Below are 21,488 nucleotides of genomic sequence, written 5' to 3'. Positions count from 1 at the left end.
AACAACAGAGATCAAATAAACACAGGGACAGACAGATCCCATCACAAATGAGGTCATGATCCATGGAGTGAATAAAAATTCACTCAATAATGATAATGCATAGTAAATATTTTCTGGCCACTTCCCCGACAATTTTTTCCAATACTTCATCCACATATCCTGAGCTTGTGCTACATGTTTTTGCATCATTCCAAATTTTAACTGACTTATTTTAATTACTTCTACAACTTAAAGCTGTTAATTTTTTCTGTACCTTTTTATGGTTATTTTTTTTTTAATTTTAGCATACCCCCTGAAAAGCACATCCAAGCACACAAGCATGTATGTATGTGTGTATGTAAAAGCATTCACATACACAAACACAGAATCACATAAACACATGGGGTTGGGAGTTGGTTTAATGGCTGAGGTGTCTACCTCACTGACACTAGGTACAGGGTTTGATTGTCACATTTGAAAGGGAAATTGGATAGACTTGAAATATCCTATAAGGGCAGCCAGCCTGGTCTTTGCTTATGAAAACTTACAAAACTATAATTATGAAACACACACACACACACGCACAGTTTCAAGTGACAGAAAGTTGTTGTTGTTGGGTCTTTCGGCTTTTCCCGGTTAGGGATCGCCACAGCGGAACTCCAGTCCACTAAGGATTGGCAGTAGATTTTTACATGCCGAGTTGCCGGCCCTGGCGCACAACCTTCAACGAAGGTACGCCCATTCACGCATGTCTCCACACAGAAGACGCTCTAGTTGAGAATCGAACAAGACAACGTCTTACTGTGAGGCGACAACGCTAAGTATATTTTCAAAAATCTTTCTGGTATATTTCTGCTGTGTCCACCCTCTTTCTACATTTTAGCTATCACATCTCTAACAAATGTTTTAACATTGCAATACTAAAGCACAGTAATCACCAGCCTTGTTTCTTGTGAATTAGTTATAAGACTTAAATGTCAGGCCTGCGTCTAAAATTAGCATTATTCTTTCAGAAACCTAACAATTGTAGATATATTGCAAGCCACATTTTCTGAATAGCACTTTATCGGTAACTTCAATGTATGATGTTAATTAGCCATTTTAATACTCATGATATAAAACCAGATGTTCTTAGAGGATGTCGCATCATTCACAGATTAAAAATCATCACTATGCCTGAGTGTCTGGGACTGCTGAACAATATGGTTTCCAGTCTTGTTCGTACAATTATACCGGTATGATGCGCCCTGCCTTGGCTATTTTGTACACAGTTAAACATGTCTGTACCTCTGGCTACTGTACTATTTTTTTCTTTGCTTTTTCATTACTAGTCCCTATCCTTGTTTTTGTCTTTCTCTTCCACACAGCAGGAGGAAGCAAAGCCGCTGACTGAACTGCCGTATGCTGTCTGCTAAAATTACATTCCTGCTTGTCCTGTCACATTAGTCTGCCAAGTCTGAAATGAAATTAATTAAATTACTTCTGTAGTTTTTTTAACAGAATCCATTACCATCATGTATTTTTTTTACTTATAGTAAAAGTAATTTGTTATTTCTATTAAATCTTTTTATATGGTATGGATGGCATAAAGCAGTGGTACAGAATGATGAAATGTGAGAGTCAGACTTATCAAAACGAAGCAGCATAAATGACTACAACAGTATTTTTAATTTCAGTATACATCAGCCTTGCCCTTGTGATATGCATTAACACTTTTATACAGTACCACTGGAATATTTTCTAACTTTGAATACAACATACATATAATATATAACCTTGATATAATGAAAATAAGTGGAAATTCACAGTTAGGAAACTTCTGTTTACTTGTAACAACATACATGTAATATTTGACCCTGATATAAACAAACAGCTAGAAATTTACTGTTAGGAAACTTTCCTTTACTTCTAACAATCATTGTGTCTCAAGAGGAGCGGCTCTTATGCTCATAGTACCTTTAATTATCTAGTTCAGTTTTAGTTGTTCACATTTGCTTGTTATAAAATGAAGGAACACTTTTTGAGAGCATTCCTTGCAGCACTTAAGACTATAAATGATGTCTAGCTATTGTAACATATTATAACATGACAGCTATAGCATGCTTGTGTCTGTAAGTGTATCTTGTCCTGTTCTCAGCTCTTGAGCAAACACACTGTGTAATCCATTTACAAGTACATGCCTTTATGCTATCATGATGTTTCTAAATTCATATAATTGATAGACAACAGTAACAAATGCACCCTTTTGTTGTTGAAAAAACATTGAAATTAGGTGTTTATTAATATTTTAGACATTCTGTTTGGAAATGGGGGTTTACGCAAGTACTTTCCACAACAGCGGAGGACAGATACTCCTAGAATCCACTGATCCTTCTCAGTCAAACTGGATTACTGCCCATGCCAAAGTCTGCAAAAGTAAGAATATATTAATGTCTTATGGGAAGCAAAACTGTCATATATATATATATATATATAGAGAGAGAGAGAGAGAGAGAGAGTGTCATATATATATATATATATAGAGAGAGAGAGAGAGAGAGTGTTTAGGTTTAATACATTTAATTTGCAGTGCACTTTGCAGCTGTATGTTGTTGTTGTTTGTCTTTCGGCTTTTTCCCGGTAAGGGGTCGCACAGCGGAACTCCGGTCCGCTACTTGAAAGTAGAAAGTATCACATGTCCTGCAGTCCTGTCTGTGAATGCTAAACTAGGATGTGTTAATTCCATAAGCATTGAGAGAATATGAAGATCATTTGGGACAAATCCTTCTACACCAAAGACAACCTCATATTATGCTGGCCTACAAAAGTAGCTTTCTTTGAGGGATGTGGGAGCCTGGCAGCACACAGGATGAAAGCTATGCTAACAAGCTGCTTCCTGTAGTCCAAGGTCTGATTCTCATGGCCTCTGTTTGCATAATCTGTGACTTACAACAGCAAGTCAGTTAAAGTGCTCATTGGTCACCCCAGAATCCAGTGGGTTTACCTGTTAAATAAAAAAATGGCAGGTTGGTAAGACTCTTACCTTTGGTAAGAGTCTCCCACTAGCCTGTTGGTAGTAGGCACAGAAAAGCCAGCAAAAGAGCTTTACTCCACTAGTAGGCTGCTAAGCACATGTAGAGCTAGAAGCTGGTCTACTGTCCCTAAAAGTGCATTTGTTCTAAACCTCATGGCTCACACTTCAGCATGAAACCCATTACCTTAAGAGCTTGAAACCCTAAGCATATGTATTCAGAATGTGCAAAATATGTAAATAGTAAACATTAAACATAATTGTTTTTCAGGTAGACAATCCCCCATGTACCCTTACAGATAGAGAACATACTTGTCAATTGTTCTGCATTTGGAGGAGCATTCTAATTTTAGAACTGGTTTAAAGTTGTGTTCTGATGCTCAAATTTGTCCTTGGCTCCGATTTGCACTCTTTCCTTGGCTCAGTTGTAGAGTCATTGACAGAGGAGCTCATCAAAATAAAAACATTGTCAGTAGGCTCACAACTGGGTTCCAGCAACACTGTGCTATTGGTCTGTTAGACAGTCCACTAGCACAGTATGCACAGAAAAATGGACTACTAGTACAGTGGACTTCATACCTCTCAGTCTGCAGACATTGAAAATCTTTTTCATTTATTTTAATTTCCTAGCATAATAGACTGTACTTAGAATACTTCTGGATTTACTGATTCTCACATTTAATTGCCATTTATTTTATTTTTTATTTTTTTATTATTGCATCACTGGTGTCTCCTCATGCTTTATTGTATCCAATGTAGTCTACTGTCAATTTGTATCTCTATATACATTTTTTAAATGAAATGTATACTACCCTTTTATTTGATGTTATCAAATTTACAGGCCTCTGCTGTAAATGGGTATTTATTACCCAGTCAGACTATCCTCATAACCAAATGTCAATAAATAAATAAATAAATAAATAAATAAATAAATCAGAACAAAGACACTTGAAAAGTAGTTACATCAGGGGAAGACAATCTGGTCAGTTAATTATCATGAAATCTTCATACAGCCTCTCCCACTTCCATTTGAACTGTGGGAGTACTATTCAGAATCCCAGCTTTATAAAATGAGAGTGACAAAGTGATAGAAAAATAAAAGTATGTTCTGTATCTTTATTCATTGCGTGATGACAATACTACAGAAAAAAGCTTGGCAACTCTAAAGCAAGTAGTGGTAACTACTGAATATCAAGTAATAGCATTAACACTGCAGATTGCTACTTTTCTCCACTAACAGCAAAGCCACAAAACTTTAACTACATTGACACACCTGCAATGCTAAGTATACCCCTGCTATAGAAAACACCAACTACAAAACAAAACATCAAATGGGAAATGTATGATATACTTCCTGTACTGTTTAAAATAAAATAAAGGCAACAACCGATAAGCAGCTACTTAAACTTCCAAGATCTACAAACACTCTTTCATAAGCACGTTATAAATTAGTGCCAGCAGCAGAAGTGGAGCACAGAGGAAAGCAGAATTAAAAAAAGGAGGGAAAATGTCCTGGAAAACAAAGTTACAGGACATTTATCTTTAATTCTTAACACAGACATTTATTAATATAATACAAAATTAAAGTTTGCATTGTGGTAATAACTCGAGTCTGGATTAGGAAAGGTTACTGAAAGGCGCACACCTGGTATGTACTTCATGGAAACCATTACCAGTTCAAAGACAGCACAAAGACATGGTAGGCTGTCTCTCTGGCCTACTGCAAATGCTAATGAGCCATTATGGAGTGTAGCCTGTGCTAATTAACCATATGCTCTCAAGCTCTCAACCCAGAAATGCTTGTAGTAAGGCATTTACACAGCATCACTCGGGAACATAACTTACATTGGTTGCCCTTGTTAATGAACTCAGCAAAAAGCTTGTGTTCTCTCAAATGTGTTAGAGGTAAGTGCTGTGGAGTTTAGCAGATAAGTAGTGCTCTGTGTGTGTGTGTGTGTGTGTGTGTGTGTGTGTGTGTGTGTGTGTGTGTGTGTGTGTGTGTGTGTGCACAAATGTGCAAATGTGTGCATGGGGGTGTCTGTCATATCTCCATACTCTCTTAGGCTAATAAGCAAGACATGGAGAAGGGGGTACATTAGAGACCTGGGATAACTTTTTATATCATGCCTTAAAGGCATTTTAAAGGTTTCAAAATCTATATCCTCACAATTCCCACAGAGTGTAGTAGTCTTCTCAAATCTATTTCACTTTGTTAATTTTTTAAATTGTCGAAATTCATATGGTTGTGTCCAAATGATCGACAATTTAAAATATCGAGAAACAACTACAGAAACAAACAGCGTTTTAGAGGTAGGGTAAGCCCCCCCTGCACCCCTACAGCCTCTGCTAATTAAATATACTAACCCTGAGATCATACTACAGTAGGGAAAAGGACACATTCTCCGATCCCTATTGTACAATGATCTCCGTGCAACGTTGTTTGTTGCACAATAATGTCATTAAACAATACACTTTAAACAAATGAATAACTGAAATACTAGACTTTGTCAAACTGCCAAGACTAAGCAGGTATCTATATTTTAAAAACAAACAGTAAAAAGGTCACACACATAACCAACTGGTTAAAAAACACAAAAAGAAAAATCTAGCAAACTAGACTTCTAACTGCGTAAACCTCTTGTATCAGAGGCCTCATGGGATATATGCAAATCATCCTTTAAAAACACATACTGTACATAATTTGTGTTGACTATCACAGTGTTGACTACACAACTGTACATGTTGTCATTTCTAAGTTATTCATCCTTGAATATAATGCCTGCTGCTTTAGTCACTGAAAATAATGGTGCTCATTCTCTTGAAACTGAAGATTTTGACATGATGCTGATTATTTCTGATGTCACAGTTATGATGATGCATTTTATTTATTACCAGAGTAAGTCAGATATCATTTTTTACCTAGAGAATGAGTAATGCTCGATTTTTATCATAGCAGCAACATTTACACCTAAGGACAAAGCCTGAGGGGATTGAATGTTGTAGAAATGAGTAAATCAAACAGTTTTACTTTATCTTAACTTTTGGTTTTAATGAGTTGATTTAATTCATTTTTGTTGAAAACTGAAATACTGTACTGAAATGCACTAAATAATGATATGACAGATGACTGACATCCCCTTTTTCTTGTAGTACTTCATTTGTGTTAGATTTGTGACACTGCATAATTTAAAACATTTTATTAAATGCACTACAGGTGTCCTGTATGAGTGATTAAGTGCTACTACTATTACATAAAGTTAAATGGAAGCTAGTTCCTTCCCATTTAGCTAGATGACTAATCAGTCCTTAATAGCAACTTTATAGGAGCATTTTGATAAAACCACATCCATGTTCACAGCAGTTGATGTACATCTACTCGTTTTTATACAAAATTATAAGTAAAATGAAAGGCTCCTGTTAGAAATTTCTCAAGCGTTATTTGCCTGAAGAAAAAAACACAGGGAAATATAACCTCAGACTCTGCTTTCCATAGGAAATCATTGCCTGTGTGATTTCTAAGTGTGTGCCAGCAATGATTTACTTTTTTTTTTGAGATTTCCAAATTAGTGCAACCACAGAGTTGATATATATATATATATATATATATATATATATATATATATATAAAATATATATATATATATATGTATTTGGGTGGAGGGCATGTTCAACACATTGGGGAGTAACATTTAATTTGTTCACCCTCCTGTAGTTTGGGCATTATTTTTTGCCATTGTTGAGTTTCAAAAGAAACAGTTTTACAAAAGGAAACTATAAAAGAATAAAGAAAGTTGAAAGGAGGATAGTCCTGCTGGCAGGCTCATTGTTATGACAAGTACTCATAACATCTATATCTGATTTCATATGGCTCAGACTGCAGGACTAAGAGTGGCAAAGCATTCTAATAAAAACAGAACTATCTTGGTCTTAGGTGACTTAGTGATTCTAAGTGAACACACAATGTAAAGTAAAGGGAGAGAGAGAGAGAGAGAGAGAGAGAGAGAGAGACGCTGTTACATGTATGCTGGGGAATAAAATTAGAGATAAAATAGGGCTCAAAGGGATTTATGAGTGGTAATTGAGGAGTGACATTGTTATTGCCCATGTTGGGTAAACAATCTTAACTGCTCTCCCCCTGGAAAATGCTTCAAGACATGGTGATGCTCTAAATGTTTTTCACCACAACAGGAATGATCTACTGTATGTAGTAAGTGAGATTCCACATTCACGAAGTATAGCACCAAAATTTAGACACAAAATATTGGACTATAAAAGGAAACATTATGCTATATGTAGGGGATTCAGTGTCTGCCTGTTTGATAATAGATGTATGGTTGTTCAGCATGCATTGCTTTTGATAGGCTGTACCTCTACCTTCAGGGAATGAGGGCTCTGATTAAGACATTTTGCTCCCCACTGTCTTTTTGAATTAACACAAGTGACATTACTGTCATGTAAGTCAAACATTTAAACTAGAATGGTTATCATGGCACTCATCAGTACTTATATTCTAAACAAGAAAATGAGTCGTCTGAAGACTTCCCTCTTCTTGGATCTTGGCACAGTGACTGAAACAGGCTTCGAAGGCACCATAAGCATTCCTCTGCTTAAGAGATAGCATTTCTCATTGCTATAGATGGAAAGAGAGAGATAGTGGGAACTTATATACCAAGGGGTAATTATATATTATAACGTCTCTTATACTAAGGTAAAGAAATAAATCATAAGCATTGATTTATCCCTCAGGAATCTTAATTAATAAATACTAGGTCATTCCCTCACCATTTTTTAGGCATCTTAAAAACATGAAGATTTTTTAGACAAAATGCTCATCTTAGCATCAATAGCTACACAGTTATTAGAGGAGGATTCAATTACCGTGATATCAGCTGAAATAATTAGCAACATATACTATTAATAATCCAATCACTTCATTAATAGAAACATATTTGAAGAACTGGTCAAGAATCCAGCCAGGAAAACAATATCTTCAATATCACAGAAATCAGCATGGGACTATTTTGTACCACATCAGCTATCAATCCTTCCTTTATGCATCATAGCATAATACTTTGAAATTCACTTTTATAACAGACTAACTACATTAAAAATAATAACAGACTAACTACATTAAAAACAAAAGCAGAGTCCTAAATGGTAGCTATCTGCATTGCTTTGTATGATATCCATGTTTATGTATACTGACCAACTCCTGGCAGCGAATGTAAAAACCCATCATAGTATATTTTAGAAAAGCAGACAATCTCATACAATGGTACCATGGAATGAAATCTCCTAAATGTTGATCACTCTGTATCCCTGACTCGTCTAACATTGCATCATATTATCTGAGTCACAAGAACTCTTAAATGACTTATAATACCATTCTTATAATGTTTTCACTTAATCTCATCACATTACAAACTAATCTGACATACTGTCTGCAGCCCATGTGACAAACTTTGACCCCATACCCATCGTTATAATTTTTCACTTCAAGGTTGCTGCACATGCAGGAATGAGCAGTCGCCGAAAGGTAATGCAACACCTGCATAAGCTCTCTGTAAAATACGCCACCGTAAAAACCACTAAAACTGTGATTACACATGAGTAATGCAATCTCACTCCAATATGAAGTCAGTATTGTAGCATGAGCAATTACCACCTCAACCTACTATACTCAAGCATCTGTGACTCAAGCTTGGGTGACCAGATCAAGTGTCTTTAAGCCACTAAAAGCAGACCACACTGTTAGAAATCTCCATAACGTTGCACTGATTATCATGAGTGGAACTGTAGGCTGGGGTGAAAGGGGGCAGCTGCCCCAGGTGCAAGCTGTCAGGAAGTGCAATCACACTGTCATCATTGCTAAACTAGAATATCAGCATTTCATTCTTTATTGCAATGATGCCCTAGATTACAAAATGTTGTATTGCAGTGATGAGGTGCCACTGTTCATTCAGTCAACACTCTCACATACGCTTGTTGCTTGGGTAATTGGGTATTTAAATGGCTTGAATGAAGTTTTTTTTTTCTTTTGCTCCTCAACTTTATTCTGACGGGTGAAAGTCTGGAGGGACTGCCCAGCAACAACAATTAACCTAGCTACTGCTCTAGTCAGGAGAGCCTCTGGAGTGGGAAACATATTACTGTAAGTTTTACATATTACTATTACATATTACTCACAAACACTCTAATTTCAAATCTGTCCTCTGTTCTTGCCTTACCTCAAACTGGGACCGTTCCTGATCCCTTCCCACCTAAATTACACTGTTGTCTCTTTCAAGCCTTCCTTCAAGCTCATCTACTATCACCTCTGATCACTCACATTATTGTTAGAACAAACACTAAACGTATAAACACTTTATGACTTGTACTTTTAATTATATTCTCTGTATTACTTTTGACTTTATCTATATGTTAACATTTGTGTTTTAAATGTATACTCCCTGATTTTGTATTTTAAAATATATATTTATGCTTTTGTATACTGTATATTCCATACTTTACTTATGTTGTATCCTGTTAACTGCTTTTGGAGCTTTTCTCCCTGTGCCTCCACTGAAAATGGGCTCTGCTTGGCCCAGTGGACTTCCCTGGTCATCAAAATAGAAATATATAAATAAAATAAATAAATAATATAAATGTATATCAGGCCATAACACCTATTTTTCTCCAGTGTTGTTGAATACAGTGCCCCATTCTGTAGCTTCCTAATATGACATGTTATTCATCTTCAAAAGGTAAAAAGGTTTCTTTGAAAAGCATTCAGGAGTTTAATAATGCGGACCACTCTAACAGATTAAGAAAGCTCTTCTTATTCATTGTTTCACATAGATTATTTAGGGAATTGCACTGTCTGGTCTTCATGGCCTTAAGAGATTCAAGTATCTTTGAAAATATGTGGCTTGACTGCACAGTTGGAGGTGGGAGACAAACACATGTGCACATAGTAAGAGACGCACACATAATTATATGGTAAAAATAAACCGTAATACTAGAAAGAGAGACAGGTATATTACTCAAAAATTCTCACATCAGTGAAGTAAACTGACATGAAAGGAACACATAGGCAATTGGAAATCCTTTGTGGTATAACTGCAGCCAAGCTTTGCAATGACCAGTACTTTGTTAGCTTATCCTAGACTTATGATCTAATCCTGTGAACTATAAGTTGCAAGGCAGAATCCTCAATTATCTCTTCTTGGGGAGAGGTTTTGTGGAAATAAGCCAGAAGTCATTATGGCTCCAAAAGAAATCCTGGCTCTTTAGATCCCTTTTAGATTATTTTATGAAATATGTAGGGAGGACCAGGTAAAAATATTCAAATATATCCAAGGAAATATTACAAAAGAAGATAATGGAGACAGTAACTGCCTTGGGCACATGCATCTTTGGGCAACCCTGAAGAGTGTTGTCATATTTCTGATAACAAAAGATGATAATATAAGCCACTTGAAGAGACACTCTGTGATTCAGAAAGATGCTCACCATTTGCAGAAATTGTTTATTGCAGGTAGGTCAATTTCCACAATGGTGAGAAAATGTGATTCAGAGATAGCTACGGCTATAATGAGAGAGGCCTCATTGTTGGCTCATTAGCATGTCTGAATCACACTTTAATTAACACTAGCACTGTCAGACCTGATGGTGGTAGTGTTCTCCCTAGCAGCAAATGCATCCTGCTGGCAAAGGCAACCCCTATATTCACACACACGAGCACATCTACACACATACACACACACACACACACACACACACACACACACACACACACACACACACACACACACACAATGCAGACATTCATGCAGCTTAATTCATGCCCTTGGAGATAGACACATACACACACCAACAAACTCCCTACCCTCACATCTTAACTGAATGTACCTGCACTACATCTGTTTCCACAGGAGTGAATGGGTGAGTACTGTCTCTTTTGATGGTATTCACCTTTTCCTTCAGAAGTGAAATTTAATGCTGCCAGTCAGTTCCCTGACTCAACTAGCAGTGTAAATCAGGAGCCACTGGTATGTTCAGGGAACAGTACATGGCTAATTAACATTAGCTGCCCCCAAAGATGGCTACATTAACATCCATCTCTAACAGCAACACCTCCCTCCTCACTGAAGTTCTCACTCTCTAGCAGGAAACCACAGTGGTAGGGCAGTCTCAGAATTGGACAGGCTTAAATCAGGGGGGGAAATGCCTATGCTAAAGCTTCCTGCTCATGGTAACCCTTTCTGAATCTTAGCCACTGTTTTGGTGCCTTTTCGCCATTAATACGTTGTATAGGAAATGAAAGATTGGTCATTCTTCCTAAACCCTTTAGCCCAAAATACATAATACTTCAATTATCTATAAATATCTGTGATATGAATAATCTGTTCCCAATGTTAGAGTCCCATTGGGAAAAAAGACAGGAAAGTGTATGCATTAATGTTGGACTCATTGGCTACTTTCAGCATAAATGAAGAGTGAGTGCACAAGAACCTTAGTATTCTTATGAAAGATCATATACAGAGCAGAGACTGATATGGCCCATAATTTCAAAATCTTCCTTGCCAGAGTGACTGCCACTAAAAGTGGGCATCTTCCTGGACAAGTAGTTAAAGTCCACAGAAGAAGCTAGCCTAAAGCTGGGTAATTAGAGCTTCTCTAGCAAGGAATGTACTTCCCAAAGAACTGCAGTGTCTCTAGGTGGTCTAAGGAATGCACTCCTCAAAAACACTTTAGATGTGTTCAGTAATGCTTAAGAGGCAGAATCCTGACAAACATGAAAGACAGAGATGACATTTAAATTAATGTCAATGGACTAATGATAAAGGTTTGTGCTGAAAAGTTCAAGTGAATAGCAAACAACTTACAAAATATAAGTGAAAAGATCGGTCTAACTTTAGGAAGTCCAAACAAAAAAGACATTCACTTATGCCTGTCTTTTGAACAGATGCACTTTGGGAAGCCTTCAAGACAGTGCCTAATAGCTTATCAATCCAAAGAATGAGCTGTGCTACAACAGGAACTGAAGCAACAATGATATTATCTTCAGTGCATGGAGGTCAGGATGCAACTTGTTTGAGAAATAAGTCTGTAGGCTGTAAACCCAGCTTCTTTATTTCCGTAATTCCTGTAGCTAAAGATTTCAATATTCCCAAGTATATGCAAGACAAACTAATTGTTCCCATAAAGGAACATGAGCAAGACTAAAGAAAGGGGGTGTGAGCTAGAGCTACCAGTTGCCAGATTCTCTCTCTCTCTCTCTCCATCTGATAGATCTAGAGTTATGGTACAAACCTATAATATTAGTATCTAACTACAGAAAGCAGAAATGAAAGGAGTTGGCAAGAAGAATGACTCTGTATCACAGGGAATCATATCTGCCTGGATTAGGTAGGAGCAATTAACATCATTCTGGCTTTGAGACATTTGACTTTCAGTAAAATCTTGGGCATCAGAAGAAAGGGAAAGGGAAATGTACAGAATCCCTTGCAGCTTCTGTAGTGCTAGAACATCATCAGAGCAGCATTGGGCAGCGCCGGTTAATCAAGTTTAAACTATTTCTGGCTCCGTAAAGTCTGCTCTTCAATTTTTCCCTTAGAACTGTTCTACTTGCAATCTAAACAGCCTATACTCTATCTGAAAAGCTCAGCACTTGCTCCTAAAGCATTTTTTATACAGGTAAAGCACTCTTAAACAAAAGAAAGTACTTCATTCACCTAAATTCCCTTGAGTACCCATTTCCCTATAGGTCCTTTTCTGACTCAGTTACACAGCAATCTTTTTCACTATTTCTAGCATGTCGAAGGGTCAGTTGCTGGCGTCCTCTCCTGTTCAGCTGGTGAATCTAAGAATCTTGAGGCAATGTTACAATTGCCTCATGTACACAGACAACCCTCTCCTCCTCCCAACAAATACAAATATATGCGAGAGATGCAACTATATAGCCAAACTGGAGGCTGAGCTCTCTCAATTCAGTAATGGCAAGACCAGTCAGGAGGAGAAGGTAACCACGCACACCACAAACCCAGTCTCACATAGAACTATCACAACTGCAAACCAAACACATAAACACACAAAAACATACTCGGAGGCGCTGATTAAAAATCTACCAAAACAACAGAGGCCTCCAAAGCAGACACCCAAGCAACCGCCACCTCAAGACATAGCACAGGCAACACATAGTTCACAAAGTCAATGTGCTAAACAGTCACAGCCCTTAAGGCCAAACAACATGCCAGACACACTTGTAATAGGTGACTCCATAGTCAGACACACTGACGTCCCGCTCACCAGACTGAACAAGGAAAAGGTCACAGTAAGCTGCCTGTCGGGAGCTAGAATCCGCCACATAACACAAGCACTCAGGTCACTCCACAGCAAGTACAAATATGACTCAGTCATTGTACATGCCGGTGTGAACGACCTGAGATGTACCTCCCTGGACTACATGAAAAGAGACATAGAGGAGCTCTCTGATTATGTAGCCCAGGCCGGTATGACCCTGACCCTGAGCAGCATCTTACCCTCACCAAGAATGATGCCACAGTACAAAGACAAAATGATCAGTTTTAACAATTGGCTTAATTACTGGTGTCATTCTAGGGGATCTAATGTCTGTCTGCTTGGGATGACATGCTTGACAAGCCACGCTGCTTCGCAAGGGACGGCTTGCACCTGTCACCCTGGGCTTCGGATATTGGCCAAGGCTCTTGCCACCCCATAGTGCCTTTTTAGGCAAGGCTCAAATGACAAACCTACCTCCTAGAAAACACAAGTGGAAAAAACTAAGGGTAATGCTGCTCAATGCCAGAAGTCTAAACCTCAAGATGCACGCCCTCGAAGCCCTCCTCAGTATGGAGAACATCGATGTCTGTGCAGTGACTGAAACCTGGTTCAGGGCTCCTGAGAGCACCCCAGCACTATCAGGTTTTACCTCATATCATGCTTTCCGGCCCCAAAACTTGGACCGAACCACAAAAGGAGGGAGTATCCATATTCATCAAAGATACCCACACCTCCAGGTTAGTGGCAACGCATGAAGCATCGGAGACCATCCAGGTGCAACTAACCATAGGCAAAACTGCCTTACAGTTTGTAGCATGCTACAGACCACCCTCTCAAACTCAGGAACCCCACACAGCCTTCCTGAAGACACTGGAGAGTATGAATGTCTCTCCAAATACCATCATATTGGGAGACTTCAACTACCCAAACATAGACTGGGAACATTACTCAAGCCCCAACACCCTAGCCCAAAGGTTCCTAGAATTCATAAACTCAAATGCAATGGAACAACTAGTCACCATTCCCACAAGAGGAGACAATATACTAGACCTGATCATCACAAACATGGGGACAAAATGCTCCACACCGAAGTATATCCCTCTTTGGTAAGATCAGACCATAAATTAATCTCACTGGAAATCTACATCCCGCCCCCACCCCCTGCACAAAAGACCACAGTGAAGAACTTCTCAAAAGCCAACTTCACACTTCTTAAGACTGAAGTGGTATCCTTCAAGGCCCCTGGGCCAGTGGAAACCACAACCCACACTGCTGAATCCTTTGCAAATGCCTTCTATGGACACCTTCAAAAATGCATGGATCATGCAATCCCAAATAAAACCAAGACCCATTCCCCCAAGGCAGGCGCCCGGTCTGGTGGACCCCAGCCATAAACAAACTTTACAACAGGAGGAGGAAGCTACTACATGACAGAGCAAAATCCCTAAAAGGGAAGGCATCTCTGGTCAGTACTAGCAAAAAACTACGATCACTCATAAAATCATCCAAGGCCAACTTTGAGAGAAAAATCAAAAGACACAAAGACAATCACAAGGCCTTCTTTAGCTATGTTAGAAACCTGGGTAGAAACTCCCAGATATGCTCAGAGTTAGTCCAAAATGACACAAAATACACTGAACCCACTGACATTGCCAACATTCTGGCAGACAGGTTCAGTGCAAATTTCTCCTCCCCCTCCCCCCTAAAAGGAGAAATAACTATCCCAGCAGAGTGTAGCCTCCCTAACATCTCAGATGCCCAGGTGAGAGCCGCCCTCTCTAAAGCTAAAAACACAGCATCAATGGGACTGGACAGTGTCCCGGGCTGTGTGCTACATGAACTCCAAGAGGAACTAAACCCACACATAAGGCTGCTGTTTAATCTTAGCCTTACTACAGGATACGCCCAAAGAGTGGCGTATGGCAACAGTGGTCCCACTTCACAAAGGTGGTGCTTCTACGGACCCTGGAAATTACCGCCCCATAAGCTTGACGAGCCTGGTCTGCAAAGCTATGGAGAGGATCATTATGGAACTCATAAACAAAGACATTGGGGACCTACAGACATTGGATCCTACCCAATTTGGCTTTGTCAAGGGCAGATCCTGCCTTTTGAACTTGGTCGACTTTTTTGAAACAATCACTAAGGCCATTGATGAGGGTAAGGCAGTTCACACAGCCTACCTTGACCTTGCAAAAGCCTTTGACACAATACCCCACTCGGGCATCATAGACAAACTCACCAGCTTAAATGTAAACCCATATGTCACAAGATGGGTTGCAAACTGGCTCAAGGACAGAACACACAGGGTCAGAGTTGCTGGAGCTATGTCAGACTCTAAGCCAGTCACAAGCGGTGTCCCACAGGGCTCAGTCCTGGGACCCCTCTTGTTCGGCATTTATTTTTCCGAGGTACAGGCAAACATAGGAAGATTGTGGCTGACAAAGTTCGCAGATGACTGCAAACTGGGTGCCATAATTGATACTCCAGTGGACACAAACATCCTTCAGAGAGGCCTCATAGAAACGGATAATTGGTGCCAGAGCCATGGCCTTAAGCTGAACGCCAAAAAATGTATAGTCATACCCTTTGGGAAAAACAAGGTACCCACAAATTACCATATAGGTGGTAATCCATTAAGTACGGAAGAGGTAATCAGGGACCTAGGGACCCAGGTTGACAGTAACCTCTCATTTGACACTCACATTGCCAATGTGGTTAGGAAGACCTTCTATATTGCCCACCTTATCATGAAGGGTTTCACATCTAGATCAAGAGAGGTCATTGTGCCCCTGTACTCTTCTCTTATCAGGCCAATGATTGAGTACAATGCCCCATTTGGGATGTATCTTACCCGACACCTGCAGCAGTTGGAAAGACCCCAAAAGTTCCTCACCAAGAGGATAAAGGGTCTTAAACATATGTCATATGCTGCCCGACTGAAAAAACTCCAGCTCTATTCAGTCGCATACCGCCTACTCAGAGGTGATCTGTGCCTGACATACAAGGCCATGTCCAATCCGGAATTAATGGACATGCTCCACCTCAGAAAATCCAAATCCATCAGAGCCACGAGAGCAAGAGACTTAAACCTCAACACAGAAATAAATAGGACGTGCTGGAGGGACAGATTCATAACCCAGAGGCTCCCTACACTCTGGAACAGAATCCCAATCCATGTTAGGCAGAGCCCCTCACTAACTCTTTTCAAGAGAAATCTTGACGAGTGGATGGGAGATCGTAGGTTTACCCCGGGGGTCATCTCTGTGTCACTACTAGACAGAGGCACAGTAAACTAAACCCTAAAATGGCGTAGTATTCTCATCCTAAGGGGTGGTGAAAGCCACACACACTCTGGCTAGGCTTATAAATGCCCTAGGGCAGATAGCCTAGTACGAACCTATGAACCTATGAACATCTTTTAGATAGCGTTTCAGGGGAGGGGGGGATACATCAACAACAATTCTAACATTTGACACTGGACAGGGAAACAGAAGGTACCACAATTGCCCTATTTCCTGAATATGGTCTTGGCTATGAACTGACTCAGGAAACCACAAATGGGGAAAATAGAGATGATCCCTGGTAGCTGTAGTCCTCTAGAATGTGGACTACCAGAGATATGTTGGTTTGAATAGCCCATTTCTAAAGTCTCATGTCTTCTCTGCACATTGCAAATGAATATATACCCCCTTGTTTATTGATGTGCCAAACAACAGAAATATAGTGCAACAGTTTTGCTAATGTGCCCCTGAGAATTCAAGAATCTCGTCTGAAAAGGTAAAAGTAGCTGTGTCATCTTCATTACTGCTATATTGATTTGACCGCAGTTTGGATCAGAAACTTCAGCCAGTCCGGCAAAATAAATCTATGATGAGGATGAACTCTGGAAGGGGATTGTTAAGGGGTCTGTCCAATGATAGACTGAGATGTTGCATCCACAAAAAGAAGTAAACAAAGCTAGAACTGGACATTCTGATAGCATGTAAAGAGTTCTGGTCTTGAAGTCATAGACATTTGCCTTTCAATTAAGACAAAACTCGCATGTGAAGCTTTTCTTAAGGAACTTAGGAGGTACAAACAAGCAGTGACCACACTTCTCTGAGATATCTCAGGAAGAGTAAACAGTGAGCAAAATATCCTCCTCTCTACATAATGGTAAACAAAGTCTTATAAGTCCTGTTACCTCAGAAGTAACCTATAAAAGTCAAGGGATGCAGCAGTGTATTATGCATACTTATTGCATAATTTCTATTAAAAATAGCTCGTATTCTCCAACTCAGTATAATTTCTTCCCTGGCCACAGTAAACAACCCATATTAATAACCTTACTGAATATAGTAAATCAGTAAAGAAACCAAGGCCAAGTAGTTTATTTCATAATGGACTTGTCTACAGCTTTTAACCCAGTCTTGCATCGTCTTATATTAAGACTAGCTGACCTAGACAAGCAATCAGGCAATAGGTTCGTTGAGGAGCTGCCTCAGTAATGAATATCAGTGATTAATGGCTCAAGGGGTCTCAGAAGAAGTACCTCAAGGATCCATTTTAGCTATTCTTTCCAGTATATTCAGCAATAAAATGTATAAAACAATAACAAATACTTCACTAGTACAGTATGTTGATGTCTCAACTCTGATATGCTCAGCCAAAACCTTGTATCAACTTAAATCACACAAAAATCAATTAATGCTATTGAACCATGAGTAACAGAATCCCAGTTTCTGCTAACTGCAATGAAAAAAATGTTCCTTTTCTGCCCAGACGCCAGCCAAAAAATCCAGAATTCCGTATGCATCTCTAAAAACATTACAATAGAACAATTACATCAGGCTAAATGGTTAGGTGTAATCATTGTTAGTAATCTGAATTTTGACCAACATATTCCCCGGGATTCATAAAGCTCGGCGCAAGGCCGGCGTTAGGCTTGCGTCGACCGTGTGGCGTGAAGATGGAGCAGTAGCGCCAAATGCATATTAATGAAGGCGCGCTGCCGCCACAGCCACGTGCATAGGAAAGGAGCGCGAGTGCATAGGGTGTGTCAAAGTGCCACATGGAGGCATGGAAATGTCAGCTGTCATCATGCAACCTAAAATGCTTGCATATAACAATTTGCAAGCAATAGTAATCACATCTGTCAGTGTCCGTGGATACTGAAACATATGCAAAGCATGCAAGACAGTTCCTGCGAACACAAAATGAAGAAGCAAACATAAATGCACGGTAGGGAATAACGGGTCCCTATCCCTCGAACAAATGACATTGAAAACCGTGTGCCCATAGTCCAACGCAGTGTAGATAGTTATACCAAGTGGAAGTGAAACGCATCATGTTAGTGCGCCGCCAATAGGTACGTCCAGCCCAATGGTCAGGGTCACCAGCTGACCCATATTGTGAGGGAGAGTACACAGCTGGGCAGATGTGTCCATAACAAAAAACACGATAAAATAAATATCTAGTGACCGTATGACAGAATTATATCCCACAACGCATGTAATAGTCACATACAATAGGTATGTCCATATTTAACATACCATATGTGACAGGAAATAGAATAAGCATGAAAACGAAACGGAAGGAGCATATAAATTGCTACAACAATAAGGCAACATGTAGGCTTAAAGGAACAGTATTATCCGTAGCGTTGACTGTGAGTACGTGTTGTCCAGTACAATCGGATATGTGTCTGGATTATATCCTATCCTGGACATAGGAAAAGGTGGCATCCTACCAATGATCAGAACAGTCGGACAAACTTCGCACATCTGCGGTCCAAGCCATACTTGTCAGGATGTGTCACAGTTGAACGGGTATTACCCGGGTGTACTAACCATGTCATGAAAGTTAAGTATGGGCATGTACCTATGTGCGTGAGGTATAGCATGTGGAAGGTGAAACATGCCAGGGTAGTCCACACAACCATACAGGTACCTGACATATGTAGGGTATGCAATGTGTTACCTTGACCGTGTCATGGGCCATCAACTAGAGCAGTGATGGATGGAGTGTCAGGAATATGTGTGTGGGGGGATGGGTAATGGTATAATCCTCAAAGGCAAGACTGTGTCGTATGCAGAATAGGTGAACTGGAGGTGTATAAGGGAGCAGCGGGTGAAGCAGAAAGACACACAAAGAACATGTATACACATCTGCAATACAACCAGACAGGCCATACTGTAGAACACAATCCCACAAACATATGAATATTAAAATGTGCGATACAAATGTACAGAAATGTCACTGGCACACACCCACAGATTGGTCCTGATGGAACTGGCCAAATCAAATGCAACACACCTGGATGCATAATGGACTACCCAGCATCCCCTCCACAGCACACAACCCGCCCCCATACCTGAACGTCCACCAAATCCAGCCATACTTGGCCTACTAGTTTGGCGCAGCCACATCTACACATAGTGACCACTACGCATATGTAGTAGGTAGTGTCACCCTAGGGAGTTTCAGGATTGCAAACTATGTATCCCTTGCATGTAAAACCCTCAGCACATTTTCGTAACGCCAGAAGAATGGTCAGTATCGGTCTTGTTAAATTTTTGGATATCCCTCATAGGATAAGTAACCTGTGTAAACATTAGAATGGGTATCAAGACACGATGTCCAGTCCTGTAGACATCTGGACACAAGTTGGAATGTGCAGTAGTGGTGCACGAGACTGTCCAGCCCTAGATGGTCATGCAGAACCTACTATCCAGGATCAAACACCTGCCCATGACGCACGTGTCCCAACACGAATAATCGAGAGAATATATTGCACACATTCACATAGTGGCACATGGAAAAAGGGTGATGAAGGCACTGACGTAAACAGGATACCCCCTGATCCACTGTGTGAGGGACAGTTACTGTGTGGGTAGGTGTGACCTGACCAACAATGATACAATGCCAAATGTCCTGTGATTGTAGGAAATAACTATGTACCATACTGCATGTAACAGTTGCCTAAAGTGGTCATGTCAGGATAGAAAAAACTTAATTCGTACAAGAAACAGGCTAATAACTAAAGTGCTAAAGGTATAGGCTCACAGCTAGGAAACTAATGAATGTTCTAAACCTGCACTGACCATGGGTATGTGTTGGCCTAAACAATCTGGTGTCCCCAGAATATATCCCAACCTGTACATATGACAATGTCAACCCTACCAATGGTCAGAGCATTCGCACAATAACTAGCCAGCCTCTTAATCACTCACAAAGCCAGTGACCTTTGGAGGAAAGGTGTTGAATGAGAATGACTACTTACAACAATGAAGAGTAATAGACGCATTTAACTCCAGAAAATTAGTAGTAATACGAATCTGTCAACACGTTCCAAGTTAATAGTGCTAATATGGTAGAAGTGTCCGTGATTGTCCCTGAGTTGTCATAGCCTTGTCCCTGTCACTGTAGAAACTAGTCCCCGAGTATCACAGAGGTCCGTACACATATGTACACCAAACAACTGTCACAATTGTTGACAGGACTATTGCATACCTGTAGTGAATTTATAACTGATGTCCAGAATAATATTCATTGTATCTATAAATGAATGAAATAGTCAAATGTGAAGGGAAACACGTGGAAAATGCCCCCACCCTTTATTATGTAGTGGAACCACTCCCTGCCCTAAATTATGTAGTGCTGACCTAATAATGTGGTCAGAGGTGCCCAAACACCTGCGTCTGTAAACACAGGTAGAATGTTAAAATCTGGATTAACTTTGTCCATGTGCTACGTCTGATATTTGAACAGCACCAGGACAGTTCTGGTCACCAGTTGGACGAGCCTAAACCCAGACCAGCACAAGAACACCCTAACAATCAAACACAATCGTATGTGCGAGGACTATGGCGTAGGAGTTCTGAATATCCTTGGAGTGAGTAGACATGCAGCATGGGTCCAGAGCAGTAGGAAACAGGGAATGTCGGAAGTGTAGTACTGCGATTTTCCCAGCAGGAGAATGGATGCCTGCTGTGTAAGGGAAGCGGTGAGGCGTATGTCAGAGTAGCTATGAACCATGGGTATACATATAAATGAGGCAGAACAATAGTGTAGTGGTTAGAGCATCCACCTAACGTAAAGGCATTCCCGGTTCAAGTACGACTATAGCACATATTAATTGTGTAATGAATGCCTGTGTGCTGTAAAGCCAACATTTATACATGTAAAGGTGACCGCGTGTCTCGCATGGGGCCATTAACCGGATTCCATCAAT

General features: G+C 39.9%; 1 protein-coding gene across 1 annotated transcript in view; it reads left to right on the top strand.

Moving 5' to 3' along the window:
• The window catches only part of LOC122791337, an 848,919-nt gene that overhangs the window by 36,714 nt on the left and 790,717 nt on the right, over window positions 1-21,488 (top strand). Inside the window, exon 2 of the mRNA XM_044059051.1 lies at window positions 2,271-2,394. Coding sequence (XP_043914986.1) covers window positions 2,286-2,394 — 109 coding nt within the window. The 5' untranslated portion in view covers window positions 2,271-2,285. The remainder of the gene's footprint in view (window positions 1-2,270; window positions 2,395-21,488) is intronic.

This window comes from Protopterus annectens, chromosome 17.part0 (genome assembly GCF_019279795.1).
Source record: "Protopterus annectens isolate FY-2018-M chromosome 17.part0, PAN1.0, whole genome shotgun sequence".
NCBI classification, from domain to species: Eukaryota; Metazoa; Chordata; order Ceratodontiformes; family Protopteridae; genus Protopterus; species Protopterus annectens.
The sequence above is the reverse complement of the archived record's forward strand: the minus strand, read 5'-3'. Positions and strand labels throughout refer to the sequence as shown.